General features: G+C 49.6%; 1 protein-coding gene across 4 annotated transcripts in view; it reads left to right on the top strand.

Annotated features, from left to right (window-relative positions):
• LOC125960054 (potassium voltage-gated channel protein Shaw-like) overlaps window positions 1-14735 on the top strand; it is a 58441-nt gene that overhangs the window by 32542 nt on the left and 11164 nt on the right. For 2 of the 4 annotated variants that reach the window (XM_049693210.1, XM_049693212.1), the window contains exon 8: window positions 112-201. The exons of 1 other annotated variant lie outside the window; for it this stretch is intronic. In XM_049693210.1, the coding sequence (XP_049549167.1) occupies window positions 112-201 (90 nt within the window). Of the gene's footprint in view, window positions 1-111; window positions 202-6536; window positions 7359-14735 lie in introns of all 4 variants that reach the window. One more of the 4 variants, XR_007469816.1, reaches the window with a different exon arrangement.

The following is a 14735-nucleotide window of genomic DNA, read 5'->3' as shown; positions in this document are numbered from 1 at the left end:
GCTTACTGTTGCCGCCTACCACTATCTACATATTCACCGCGTATTCACGCTGTCGACGCTCTCGATGGATCGATCTCGCTACTGCTGCTGCTGCTGTTGCTGCTGCTGCAGGTCAGGGCGGTGGAATGGGCATGCCCGGTTCCGGTCCGATGGCTCGCCGGATGAACCAGGTGAAGACGAAGGATCTGGGGCCAAAGATCGGTAAGTTACGCTGTGCATTCATTTCGCTTCCCAAACCACAACCTGCCTCCGCGTCTACTTCGCTTAACGGTCTGATGGAAAGCTCAAAAGTCAGATAAAACCATGCTGACCTCCGACCCGGCCCCGGCTACCTTGCTTGCCAGGGGGGCCCGTCACCATTTTGCCAACCTTGATTCTCTTCACAGGACAGTATCGAAGAGCTTAGAAGCACTAGCGGTGATCAAAATCTCCTGCTATCCCCCCATCACACCACCTCCACACCGCTACAGCGTTTTTCTTCGGCGTTTTTAGCAGCTTAAAAAAGCCCTCCTCCTGCCAAAACACCCTGCCTACTGCTGGTTGCCGTTGGTCAATAGTTTAATCAGCCTCAGCCTAAACACCCCTTTGCTTCTTTGCTTCAACACTCCATTCTCCATTCTGCTTTCCACGGGACGCAACAGCAGTGGAAGTAACGTCACGGAATTGTACAGAGACAGAGAATCCCGCGAACCCGCTACGCTCTTACTGTTCTTACATCATGAGCACAACACAACCTCGCCTCACCACGCGCCCCCACCGTCATTTCCATATCGTGATCACCGTGATAGAAAGGTGTGACACCTGCCACCGCGGCCGCCATACTCGCGCGGGACTCAAAACCGCAGCGACAGTGTACAAAGTCCATTTCTCATTTTCACGCGCCACATTTCAAAGCAACCATCCATTTCCGGGGGTCCGGGGCCCATTTCCGGTGAACTAATTTGTCACGCCCCCCGTCCGTCCACGCCGATTTGTGAAACTTCGCGCAACAAAACCACCACGATAACCGCATAACCCTCCTCCGTGGAACGCGCCGCACCAACACCTTCATTACATTGACATTCCATCCACTCGCCACAACACTCGCCACAACACTCGCCACACAGGTTGCCGCAAACGAACCGTTTTTTCTTGTTTTTCACCTCCGTTGCGCCACATTTCTCGATGGTCTGTGGTCTCCGGTTGACGAGGAGCTTTCACTCAACTGGCAAGTGGGCGAGCGCTCGCCGTCCAGCTTATGCTCTAGTTGATTAACATCCGTGCTCGCTATTGAACGGAGCTCGAGAACGAAAGAAGCATTTTTATCATTTTGCCTTTAATCCATCCTTTCCATTGCGTTTGATCAGACGGCCGTCCTTTTTCGAAAACTGGTCAGCGAACCCTTTTTACACCACCGAGACGCTGTCCCGCTGTCAATTAGTCCTTGCTCTGCTACTGAACCGTACTTCATTTGCAATTTTCTTCTTCGTTTGAGATTGTGTCACAGAAATGGAACGAGTGCCAATGGAATTGTTATTCTGTTCAGCTCCACTAATTATTACCCATTTTCTTCATTTCGAGTTCTGTTCTTTTACAGGTATTTTGATTTTTGTCGTATCATTCTTCCATTAAAATGATTTTGTTATATAATTTACACTGAACCTTCCTTCTTGTCTAGTCTATAAAAAAGACTTATCTAATACTGAGACTTCTAGCAGCTGTGAAACTGGATACAAATTTGATTGCGCTACCAGCCATTATCTAATCTTTTGAATCCAGCAACCGCCACAAACTGCCGTGTAAAAGGATCGAAAGAAACTTGTGCTCCACTCCTGGGAAGCCACCAATGCCATTGAGTACAGCAAATGACCGAATCAATTCGAACTGATTCCGACGCCCCCTCGCCGGGGCCCCATCCCAAGCCCAAGCCCAAGCGGGGGCTCACAAGCTCAAAAGACAAATCGCTCCCGAACGAATGTTCACCGCACACGACGCAACTGAAGCGAAATGAAGTGACCCAGTGGTCCGTGAATTGGCAGAACGAATTCTGACACCACTGGCACCGGTTGTCCCGTCGGGCGTTGTCATTATTGTCCTTCGATCGACACCCCGTCCGGCTACGATTGACCGGAAACGGAGCAGAACCTCCAACCCCGATCGAAACCGAACGCCCATTGCCCCCAGACGGTACACAATCCTTGCGGGGGAAGTTATAGTCCCGATGTCGCGACCGTACGACCTGCTACCACTGCTACTACTACTACTACTACTGGTGGTGGTGGTGGTGCTGTTCCTACGATGACTGTACGCTCCTTTGGCCATGTGCTCGGGTGGAAGTAATTAACATGACAGTTGACTCGATGTCGTTTCCTTCCGACAACACGGACCACGACGACAACGACGACGACCGAGGATGACCGAGGACGCCAGCTATTGTTTCGCTCGGTCGTACGATCCTTTTGCGCCATGAAACTCTAAACCATGGGTGTAAGCGTGGGTAGCGTAGTTGCCGGTCCGGTTCCACTTCGCTTTACAATAGAAGGGGAGTTGACTTTCTTCAACTCCGCGACTCCGCGCGTTGGCGACCGAATTAAGGGCAGCGAAAATGGACACACCGACCAAAACCGACAATGGGAGTGAACTGGCTGGCATCGATTGGCTGGCTGGCTGGCCGGATCGTACATACGAAGACGAGGAGAAAGAGGAGGAGGAGGAGGTATCCTGGCTGCCTGGTACTTTGACACGGTTCAGCGCAGGGGGCGTTGCGGTGATGTGGAGACGCATTGTAAGGCGCCTTCTTCGCGATGCTTGACTGCCGAGTGGTCGGTCGTCCGCCAGACATCGTTTGGTGTTCGTTGAGGACCAGGAAGGACGAAGGATGGAGCTATGCGGTATGCGGTTTGCGGTGTGGAATGTGGTGACCATGGACCGCATTGTTTGCTTAATGGACACCCGGCGGTTCCCCGTTCTGGTCACCTTGCGGTGGTCTTGGTTTCGGTCTTGGTAGGCAATCGACCCTCTGAGGCTGAGGTGTTTTGCTTCTTGGTTTTGCCTTTGACGGACCACGGGCTCAAACCGTGGAGCTCATTAGTGGGAACCAAGACTCATTTCTTTATGCTGCTGCTGCTGCTCCTGATGGTCAACTAGTCGTGTTGGTTCATCATTCTTCAACACAATAGCATTTGCCGGCCAAAAAGAAACCAATCAACATTAATCAAAGGAATCAAAGGGCCATAATTCGGACTCGGAGTGTACCGGTAATGACCTAAGGGAGTAGTAACACCTTCAATGATTAACAGCAAACAAACTTCCACATTTCAAGTCTTAATTCATCTTGCTCCGCTATTAAGTCATTGTAGCTAAAGGACAAGTTGTAATTAACCTATTGTTGCTGATATTCGAACCAATCATTGACGCGCATGGCGATAGCAGTAATCAAGCAAAACTTTGAAGTATTATCAAAAGACCAAATCTAAGAAGACAGCCGACATCGATCACGAGCTAAAGCTTCCAGGATGGATTGCTATCCCGCGTTGTGCAAACAATTCCTCCTTTCTTATTAAAGTATCCTTTGAAGCCCCCCGGTTCACCTAGCCTCAGCGTTGCTCATTTCGCAGAAACCTATTATGCAAACATGAGCGAAACGGAATCACAACAAGCTGCTAACCTGCGAGCTGGAGCTGCGGCTGAGCTTGGGGCTGTGTCTGTTTAGCATCTGTCATGTGTCAGGTACTTGGAGATTCCGTCCCAGCGGCGGAACAGTCTGCAGTGTCCGGGTTCCTCGAAAGGATTAATGCGGTAACCGGGCGTTTGTGCGCGGGTGCGCGCGCGTGCCCGAGGGAGCACCAATCTCTGAGGTGACTGCGTCCGTGAAACTTTGCAGGCCCGACGTGGGCTCGGGAACCGAGCATAATCTCTTGTGTCATCTTCAGAGCCGAGTTGGTACAATGCTCCCTGAAGAGTTTAACGGAGCAAAAGTTTTCCAGCGGCAGCAGCAGCAGCAGCAACAACAAGTTGGCCCAAGCGCCAAAAGACGCGCATCCCGGCATGCCGTTCAGGGGTGGGTAACGATGAAAATCTCATTAGCTGGCCGCTTAGCGGGCGACCTGATGATTTGACGAGTGTATTTGCACCAGAGCTGTGATGTCAGGGGGTTTTTGTAACGCCAAAAAAAAACCTCCATTTACGCCGCTCTAATAGCATTCCTTCTTATCCGCATGGAAAGAAAAGGAAAAGCGAAAGAACGGAACAGCGACAGCAGGCGAAAAGAGGCCCGTAATGCGTCATGCGCCATTATCAGTAATTAGTCAAATGACTTCTGGCGAGGGTGAAATGATTAACATGAGGGAATGCTCAACCATTGCTCAGCCATTGCTTATCCAGACCTGAGTGACGAGTGTGAATGCCATATGGAGCACACACATGCACACATGTGCACAGTGATTCGCGATCCTTTTCGCGAAAAATCACATAAACCCCAAGCAGATTGCACGCTCGATGGTGAGCTGTGTGTGTGTGTGTGTGTGTGCCCGTGTGTGTGTGCTACCGTATAATAAGTATATCCCTCGCTTCCACCACGGCGCACCACGACCGGTAGCAGTAAAGGAAGATAAATGGTCGTGATTATCCCATTTCTCACCAGCTCACGAATGGCAATGAGCAACAGTGGCAGAAATAACAGCAACATAAGCAACAGCAACAGCAGGGCAACGTCATGTTTATGTGGAAAGTGGATCCTGCTTTCATTTCGTTTCCGTGTTCCGCGGCTCGATGCTGCAGTCCAGTCCGGTTTCCTTCCGGTAGCCGGGATCACATTCGCAAATGGCCTACTGGCCGGAAGTGCCAGCGATGTTACGAAACATACGTTTTGCTGTATTTTATTTTATTTCCCCGAATAAAAACATCCCGAAGCACGTACCGCACGGGAATAGTTCCGAGCGTTGCGATACCGTTCCGTTGCCGGCACTAGGCAAGACCCAGTGAAAAAAGGGGAAATTCTTGAAGTTACCCCACCATTCCCCCAGAAAGACACTGGGCTTAACCGCGCACACCGCGCCAGTTGGTTTGGACAGTTCGTTTAGTTAATTAGCTTAAACTGCTGTTGCTGCCCGCTGCTGTTGATGCCATTGCGGCAGTGGCTTGCTTGCTCATCAGCAAATGGATTCAGGACAATTCCGGTGGCCGGTGTCTGGCCGGTGGACCCCTGCTATCCAGCTGCTGAACATTGCAGTGGCTCCACTCACGTGCGCCGGTTACGCTTGGAGCACCGTTGCTTGGTGCTGAAGGTTTGTTGTTTTTTGCACTCCGAACGAGTGTTGCTCGATGGTTTATGGGCGAGCCATTTGGTGTCAGTTTACGAAATAAGCAGGCCGACGACGGCGGCTAAGGGACTTCACTGATTAGCTTAACCAGAAAGGTGAGGCCATTAGCTCGATGGAAGCAGCCTTCTATGGTAACGATCGTTACGTGACCAGTTGATAGTGTTCGTATTGAATAGAAACATAAAAAGGAATTACGAGCGATGGTTTGTACAACAGAGATTAAAATCAGTACCGACGTCGTAAACAGCGATTTATGAACGGTTGGCAGAATTGACCTCCCTTACCTCTAGCTCAGTCGTTTCTCAGCCAATCAGTGCTTAATCGACGATCAGCTTCTCAATATCTCAATATTTCAACATCTCTAGAATGGATTTCAATAGAAAACCTAAACTCCCTGGACTTACCTACATTTTAGCAGTGAAAACAAATTTGAATTAAATCGTATTCAGATTAAATTTGTGTTGCTGCTACTTACGATTGATTTTGGATTGATTACTACTCAGCTTCTTATCCTTATTAAGTGCTACAACCGACGAGCACTATCGGCTCAGTTCCTATTTGGCTTTAGATTTAGATTTCGTAAAGAGAAGCTTCATGCCTTAGAACTACTCACAACCTCACCAAAAGAACAACGCGCTGTATGTGATAATACATAAAATAAAAATCTGCTTCAACCTTGATCGATGTCTACTTCGATGACTAGCAATTCGAACAGTAACCGCCATCTATCATTACACGCTACAATGATTACTAGATTGAAATCGGCCTAGATTGGTACGAGTAGCAGAGCAAAACTTCCCTCAACCCTTGTGCTTCCAACAAATTCAGGAAAAACATACATTGCCATCATAGACCGCCTCATCGAAGCAAACATTCAGCAACAAGTCTTCTCGTGTGCAAACGAAGGCGCTCAAACGCCTAACTCGAACTCAACTCAAACAACATCCCAACAGAACAACAATAACTACTACAACAACAACAAAAACACAAAACCACTTCGCAACGATCACGTTAAACAACTCGATTACAACTCGAGAACAACTTACCAATTACTGGCAACAACAAAAAATCGCCCCGTTTTGATTTGGAACAGAACCTCACGCGGTTCATCCGTTTTTCCTGTGATCCTTCTACTTTTCTCTACCTCCTCTCCTTTCTCTCTTTCTCTCACTCTTCGCGCATGACCCGGTCGATGTCCTCGATCCCCTTGGCTACTGGCTTGGTTGGCCGAGATAGATGCAGCTTCGGCGTACATTGGCAAAGCGGGTGGCAAAATGGCCCAGCTCTTATAACGAAAAGCTTCATCGCTAATCCGGACCCGGCTGTACATGGCACGCGTCCCCTCCAATCCACTCACCGCCTCATCGCCCACCGCCATGTGACATGCCGGCGACCGGGCAAAAAACCCCCAGCGTTCCCAAGCGAGAGTAATCATAAACACTGATATGCCCTCGCGGACCGCCGGAGAAGTGAAGTGCGCTGGAAAGTAAAAAAAAAGAAAACAAGAAGCGCTCCTGTTATGCTCATAACATCCGCCGTCGTCATCGTTAACGTGATGTCCACGTGCTGCACGAGCTGGCGGGTTGGCGGGCACGATTATGAAGGCTCCGGTGAGGAAATGTCTATCCTTCTGGCTCCAAAGAAAAAAAGCATCAGATTGCTACCGGTGTACGCGATAATCCTGGCCAGAGCATATTAACATTATTCAACACACACACGAGCGCTCACGCTCAAGAATGACGCGGTTGATGATGGAAAACCATGCTCCAAAGGCCACGGCAGCAGCTACAGTTAAGCTTCCTTCGAATTACTCTCTTTGTCGCTGAAGCGCACGGCCGAGTTTTCGGTCAGAAAACATTTTATTTTCTTCCAAAGAGCTAAAACTAGACTCGCAAATATGTGAATGTAGTACTCGATGTGGCTCCGTTTCACCGAAAAACCGGGCAAGCATTTGGAGCAAACATGCGACTCCCCGTGTACTCAGCGATAGTATGCATTTCTACCGCGTACTACGGGCACTCAGCACGGGAATGGAAGCCGCGCACTGACCATTGGCGGGTTCGTGGAAAAGTATTTTATCCTCATAGCATCTCCCCCCATCCCCAGTAAGCCTGTGGGCCGCACAAACAACTAATCAGTCCGGTCCCCCCTCTGTCTCTCTCTCTCTGACTAACTATGTCCGTTGAATGCGTCTGTGTGTGTGTGTTTGTCTATCTGTTTGTGGAGCGAATGTGTGCTCTCTACATCCCGTGTTCAACTGAATGTCCTATTTTTGTGTAGGTGTGTCTGTGTGTGTGTGTGTGATTTTTTTATAATGATTTTATGTTGCGGCGTGCCACTCGCTTACTCTACGCTTTCATCTCTCGCTGCGATCGCCTTATTTTTTGCGATTTCTATGGTTTTATGTTTTGTGCAACCGCAAACGGCATTTTCCGCCAGTTTTTTTTTGTCAGGTTTTGTTTGGTTGGTTTGGTTTTGTTTTTTGTAGCTAAACCAATCGTTTCTATGATCAACAACACCATCATCATGAGGATTCCACGGTTCGCGCTGATGTTTTTTTTTTTGCATTTTGAATGTTTTGCATCCGTGTGGCCCTCTACTCTCTCTCTCTCTATTTATATATCTCTTCAATCTCGTGTGCTCGCTGTCTATTTGTTAGTTGCGCTGTTTGATTGTGAGCAAAAAAAAACTCAGCTTTTCAAAGTACTTTAGCCCCTTCGTTTTTGCGTCGATCATTATATACATATTTCCTACAGTCTGCAGTGAAGTTGAACGTAATCTTCTTGTAAGTTTCCTACTTCTCCTACTGCTGCTCGCTTGTTTAGCTTGCGCGCTCGAACGTTCTCCTGTCAACAGCAGTAGAACCATTATCATCGATGTCATTCGACGACGACGACGCCGGCGATGGCGATGATGCGAACGCTTCCCCCATCCACCATGGATTCGATGCATAAAATCAGGCTTCATTGAAAGGCGAAGCAGTTTTTCCACCTATTTTCATCCCATTTTTTCATCCATTTCTTCTCCTTCGTCTTTTTTTTACCTTTTCTTACGGTCCCATGCGGTACTTTCTGAGCAGCGAAGGTTTTTTTCTCTCTATCCGACAGAAAGTAGAAGCGAAAATAAAAAGTTTCCCACAATCATGTGCGCGTTAGCGTCGAGCGTCTGAGCGCTCGATAGCCCTTATCGTCGCCAACGGGTGGTCCAGCTTATGACGCTGTTAAATGGCGGGTTCTGGTTCGGATTTTCCCATCTAGACGCCGGGATAGGGCTTCCTATCCCGCCCTTACTTATCCCGAGCCTTTAGTTATCGGTTTAAGCAGCATGTTGCCAGCCGTGTAATGGTGGGTACACCTTTCTCATCTCCCTTTCCAGCAATGCTACCCTCCCACTAATCCTCCCAGATGCAGTAAAAGGATCGTGGCGGGTTTATGATGTGGAAAATGTGTGCAAAATTCGATCCGCTTAACCAATCCGAGCAAACGATGGTCGTTTCATCGATCCACGCTTATCGGGGGGGGGGGGGGGGGGGGGGGGGCATCGTCTAGGTTACCGAGCATAGAAAGGGATGCAAAGAAATTGGGGTGCCAGACCATAGAATTGCCGTTGTGGCAGAATCAAGCTTAATTTTATATTATTATGCACCTTAGCGGAACCTATTTGGTGGTTTCGTGCTAAGTGATCGCCACAATTGGAATCAGATCAATGGAACACTCCGAAATCAAATCAACTACTCTGGAATTACTTGAGCGATACCCGGCTCGATGTCCCACTTCTGGTTAAGTACGATCATCCATTGAACCGCTCGCTATCATCAATCATTCCCGTGGCGTTAAGTCAACAGCCGCGGTACCTGCAGTAACAGTAACAGCTTCCCTGCTGCAGCAAACTCTGGCAAAAGGAATGCTGCAAAAAAAAAAAGAACCATCTGGAAATCCCTTCTCTCTCGCTCCGTCCATCCGGACCTCCAACCCAATAGCACCTCGCGGAACGAAACCCACTTTACGCCATGACCTTTCACCTTGACTTTGGCGCAGTGCGCGCTGCAGTAATCGTAAAGCACGAGGGGCAACTGGCCGGAACGTGGATGGGGATATTTGGGTGATAAAATTTCACTTCACCGTCCGACCTGTCGGACACGAACACGCCGCGACCACTTCGCGAATGGGGAAGAAATGGGGGGAAATCATTGTTCTTTTCCAAATAAAGCCAAACTCACGCTTTGGCGCAACTCTTCCCCCGTGGGAAAATGCATGGAAATCCTTTTGCTGCCGCCATTTCTTTTTTTAGTTCGTTTCTGACAAGCATTTGCATCTGGCTTTCGGGGTTTGTTAGCCCCAGCACCGTCGGCGAAGCTGGTACCGTGCAACAGGCAACCAAAGGTGCGAATATGCGCGACATTCACTAGAAAGCGCCAGGAATCGCGTCGGAAGCGTAACGAGGGTTTTGCGGTCGGTCGGTGAGCAATGCTTTGCTTCGTTAACCTTCGCCCAAAATCATTTTCCGGAAGCCAACGTGCGCGTACGACGTCGACGACGACGACGGCTGCAACTTGGCTCCGTACCTCCTTTGTACCGTATTCGGTCTGTCACTCGCCACAAAGAGCACCGTTTGCCCGTTAATCCGTAACTATTACCAGGAAATTCGCCACCGAGAAACACCGAGTGCAACATCCGGCCGCGGGCACGTACGATTTGATTGCAGCCCAGCGTCTGGTCTGGCCTCGGTGCACGTCCTCACCATCGTCATCGCCGCGAGAACCGTCCGGAAGTGGGAAATTTCGCGGAGCAAAAAAAAAACCAGAAATCCTCGACTCCATCCGGACACTGTATCCGCGGTGGAGCAGTGGATTCGCATGTTTGCATATGCTGGCTTCCAAGAGAAGCCCCACCAGAATATGCTCGAGTGAATACCGGTACGGCGTAGCGGCAGCAAAGGACAGTGACAGCTAAGCTGTTGCTGCTGTTGCTGCTGTTGCTGCTGTTGCTGCTGTTGCTGCTGCTGTCGCCACAAAGGAGACTTGTGGCAGCGACACTTGTGAGAAGGATTATCTATATTGTCGTTATAATTTGCGATTCCTTGTTCCTGGCTGGTCCCAGGAACGCGATTATGCGCCACAATCTTCTTTCCCTATTCGCAACAGAACCCAACGCTGCCTGAAGACGCTGCCTGACGGCGAAGAGCTGAATTTTCCACTTTCATGAAAATGGAACTGTTTACACTTGAGCGACAACAAACGGCAACAGATGCCTAGCTGGTGGTGGCCTGCCGTGTCCTTGTTGAAGGTTCGCGCGCAGGCAGCGGTGGCGTGGCGTGGCGTGGCGTGCCGGTTCAACAACTTCTCCGAAGGCTTACACCGCATTTGCAACACCCCGGAAAGCCCTATCTCTAAGAAAGGAGCTTCCTTGTTTGCACCCCCGCCCCCGCGGTGCTAGCCGAAATCGACCAACGCTAAATTCACAAACAATCAAAAATCATTTCACTCACAAGCGAGAAACTTTTGCTCCGCCACATTTGTTGAAGCGTCGCCACCACACATCTACATCGTGGCACGTGCGCACACAGACGCCAGCTTTCAATTCCTTTATCCTGAGCAAACCGGGGGGGTTTCCGGTTGGGCAAAATCATATCACCACATCACCCTCTTTCCCCACCTCCCCCTGAAATGGGTTTTGTTCATTTCTTTTCCTCTGCGAGACAGGTGCCACTTCCGCCAACATTCCACATTTCGTCGACAACAGCACCGACGACGAGTGTGTATAAGGGGTTACAACGAACGAGTGAGCGAACGGGCGTGCTGCTGGAAGATTGTTGTAGAAAAAAGGACTTCACTTCTTGTTGAAGATTTTTACGGGGTTTTCCTCTTTTTTTATTACTTTCCCTGTTCTCGGTCCTCGGATCTTGGCATCTTTGTCTTCCCCCGGTCGGAGGAGCGTTCCAGAGCGCACGGAGAGAAGCCACCAACACCATCACCACCACCACCACCACCATCACCAAAACCAAACAACATGTGCGACGAAGCTAAAGCAACAAGATGGTCGTAATGACAAGGAAAAACATTCGTTCGTTCTACATACGTCCGCCTCCCGCCTTAGTTCCCGGTGTTCCCGGTTCCCGGTTTTTTGCGCAGGATGCAACAGAAACCACACCAACATCCCCTACATGGTCTACACACCATGGCATGGCATTCCGGTTACGGCACTTTTTGCTCCTTCATCGGGAACGCGAAGCAAAGAAAATCGCTTTCCATGTGCCTCGTGTTTTCGGGTTTCCGGGTCCAGGACTGATTGGTCTGAAACTCGGCGTCCATCTGGGCGAGAAATGGACATGGACATGGTGTAAGGACTTGGGAGCTTGTTTTGGGGGGGGGGGGGGCAGAGACGGAGACAGATGGACAGACAGACAGATAGCCCATTTGCCACGCGGCACAACACACACCACCGAGGAGAGAGAGTGTGAAAATCGTGCATCCCTCAAAAACCGCTTAGACAGCATATACCGGGCGCAAACGAAAAGGAGGCCATTTCTGAGGGCCGCTTCTCTAGCGCGTCTGTCACTCCAGAGCCACCTACTTCGATGTAGTTTCGCCATTCCATAAATTGTCCCTCTATTTTATGGTTTGTCAACCTTTCCGCCACCGATGGAAATGCTCCAAAAACACGAAGGCTTTACATGAAGGCCAGCGAGTATATCTTCCTGCTCCTGGTCGACCAGATAAGGCCGGCGCTGGACCAAAAGCAGCAGCGATCGTCCTCCAGTCATCCACCCAGTCCACGTCACGGCAACGGTCTGCATCGACAGGCGTTTTATTTATTTCATCGAAGACCTTTGGCTCCACCGAATGCCCCAAGGAGGAAAATGGTCACGCAATGGGGCGAATAATGTAATGCCAACCAAATAAACTCGTCCTAATCCGTAATCATACTGCTGCTGTCGCAAGTGTCCGGTTTTTGGGGGAAGGGCGTTAGAGGTAGCAGGCGCATAGTGCCAGAGAGACGGTGGGGAGGGGGGAGCGACTATTTTTGGAGCAACTTTTGGTCTCGCTCAACTTTCGTCTTATCTTATCCCAAGGAGGAGGAGGATAGTGATGGCGGCACATAAGTCTCGTTGAGCGTGGGCGAGGACACCAGAAATGGGGATGTCCACACCCGGGAGGAGGGGAGGGCAGCCATCGATGCCGTTAACCAAGTTAACGCGTTGCTCAGCTGGAAACTCAATCAACACGCACGTCCAAGTGATACTCTCCGGTCAGGCCAGCGAGCCGGATGCCTCTTTTGCAGCCAAAAACCACGCGAGTCGAGTGGTCGAATGATAAGAAAACATTTCCGGAACGTTCCCCCAGACCCCTCTCATGATACTGCGCCATTAGCGGGAAGCGTGTTCGCGCACGGCCAAGTGTTAAACGGCACGACGACGACGACGATGGGTGCCGGGCGTGGTAATAGTTTACGCTTCTTCCGCTCATTTACCGGCTACCTCGCCGCCTCCCCTTTTGCTGGTGATGCTCACACCTTGTCCCCATGGACATCGTTGAATATTCATGAGCTGAGACGACACAAAAACTTCCGGAAGCCGATGTGGGACACACACACACGCACACGCACACACACACGCGTGCACACGCTCTAGGGAATAAGCGGCCCACGGGATGCGTGAATATAGTTCCTCTCTCCCCTCCCCTCCCTTGGAGTTGGAAGGATTGATGTTGGGTATGTTCGTGGTCGTGGTGTCACGTCACGTCGGTATCGAAGGGCGTGCAAAGTTTTGGCAAACATTTTCGGCGCTTATTAGCATGTCAAACAAGGGGAATGGGTTACCTCTGGCAGGCCTTTGTTTAATTTGTAAGAAAGTTTAAATTACAACCGTCAACCTGATCATGAATAGCTCGCTCATATCGGTGACCGGAAGTGGACACGTTCGGTCACGTTCCAGCTTCCGGGCCTTTGGAATGATTATTGATACTGTTCGTGTGCTGCCGAGCGCTTATCGTAGCAGTTTACACAGACCTGTTTCTGATCTAGTAGTCCATCCGCATTATGATTCAGACCCGGCAAACATACCACTCCAAGGCATGCTAGAACCATATTTTTAGCCACTTAAATCGAGCCAACGAGTTATGTAATCCTTTACACCGTTTCCCTTGGGCCGTGGGGAGATAATAATTATTACTTGAAGCTTTTATTTATCAATTCCCAAATCAATAATGTACTCCCCGCGAACCCAACCCGTCCGACTGTCCGTCGTCCTGCATGCGACTACAAAGAGGCGAAGCAAACCATTGATTGGACATTACGTTGAACGTTTTATTGATCTGTTCGATCACCGCTGCTGCTGCTCGACTGTTGACAACCCGAGACAACGTGAAAGCAGTAAAGTGAAGTGCGGCTACTTGCGGCTACTTGTGCCTCGTCGAATCGAATGCAAAGTGGTGCACCGGTGGCATCGGTTTATGTTTTATCACCGGAACCGGAACAGGTGTTCCAGGTGGATTACCGTAAAGTAGAGCAACTCGACGGGCACGACAGGAGGCTATTATGGGCCTTTTCCCGGGTACTCATCACTTATGCACCGCACCGCACCGATAGTATACCTTTATTCTGAGGGAATAAAGTTGGAAGCCTAGGCCTGCAATCGATTCCGGTTTGTGTCTTTGAATGAAAAATTGAATGTTTCCTCATGTGTCGCCGTGTGTGTATGTGTGCTCGTCCCCTAGATACAGAGCAAACGGCGGAACGGTCTGATAATTGCCTTTGGTCGATTGATTGCATTGCACACGGGCCGCGATTATCATCGCTTTGACCAACGAGTATGCCAAGTGAATCCTTTCACGTTTTCAATTCATGTTTTTAAAAGCTGCCCTCTCGTTCACGGATGCTTTGCATTTCACTTGAAAGGCACGGGAAGTAGCATAAAACTAATTTACCATCATGTGCCAGAGCCATCGGTTTGAGTAAACCAACGTCTAATCACCGTAATTAAGCGGAAGCCATAATCCGTGTACCTTCACCCCCTACATCAGCAGCCCATCAGGTCTTGTCCGATCCGCTTAACCGCCGCCACCATCGGAAGCAATTTTTCACTTTGATGGACTGATCCTGAGGGCTGAGGATTTGCCTTCATTTTATGGCACTCATTAGCATGATGGCTAACCTTAAGACTGGAACCGAGCGGTTCGTTCGTTCGTTCATCGAAGCTAATAAAACTCGTCGAGTCTAAAATCATATTTTCCGGCTCCATTAAGCTCTTCATCCTGGTGTTAAGCAAGCAATAAAATGGTCGCTGCACTCAATCCCTTAAGGGAAAAAAAATGGAAAAAGCCGTCAGGACTAATTGCATAAAATCAACAAAACAACAGCTCGGTTGTTGTTTACTCTTAATTTTCCCCAATTCCCCGTCACCGATGCTGCATTCTGTTCAGAACATGCAATCGCGGCA

Source organism: Anopheles darlingi, chromosome 2 (genome assembly GCF_943734745.1).
Source record: "Anopheles darlingi chromosome 2, idAnoDarlMG_H_01, whole genome shotgun sequence".
In the NCBI taxonomy this organism is placed as follows: Eukaryota; Metazoa; Arthropoda; class Insecta; order Diptera; family Culicidae; genus Anopheles; species Anopheles darlingi.
Note: the sequence above shows the minus strand (reverse complement) of the source record. Positions and strands in the feature narration are given on the sequence as shown.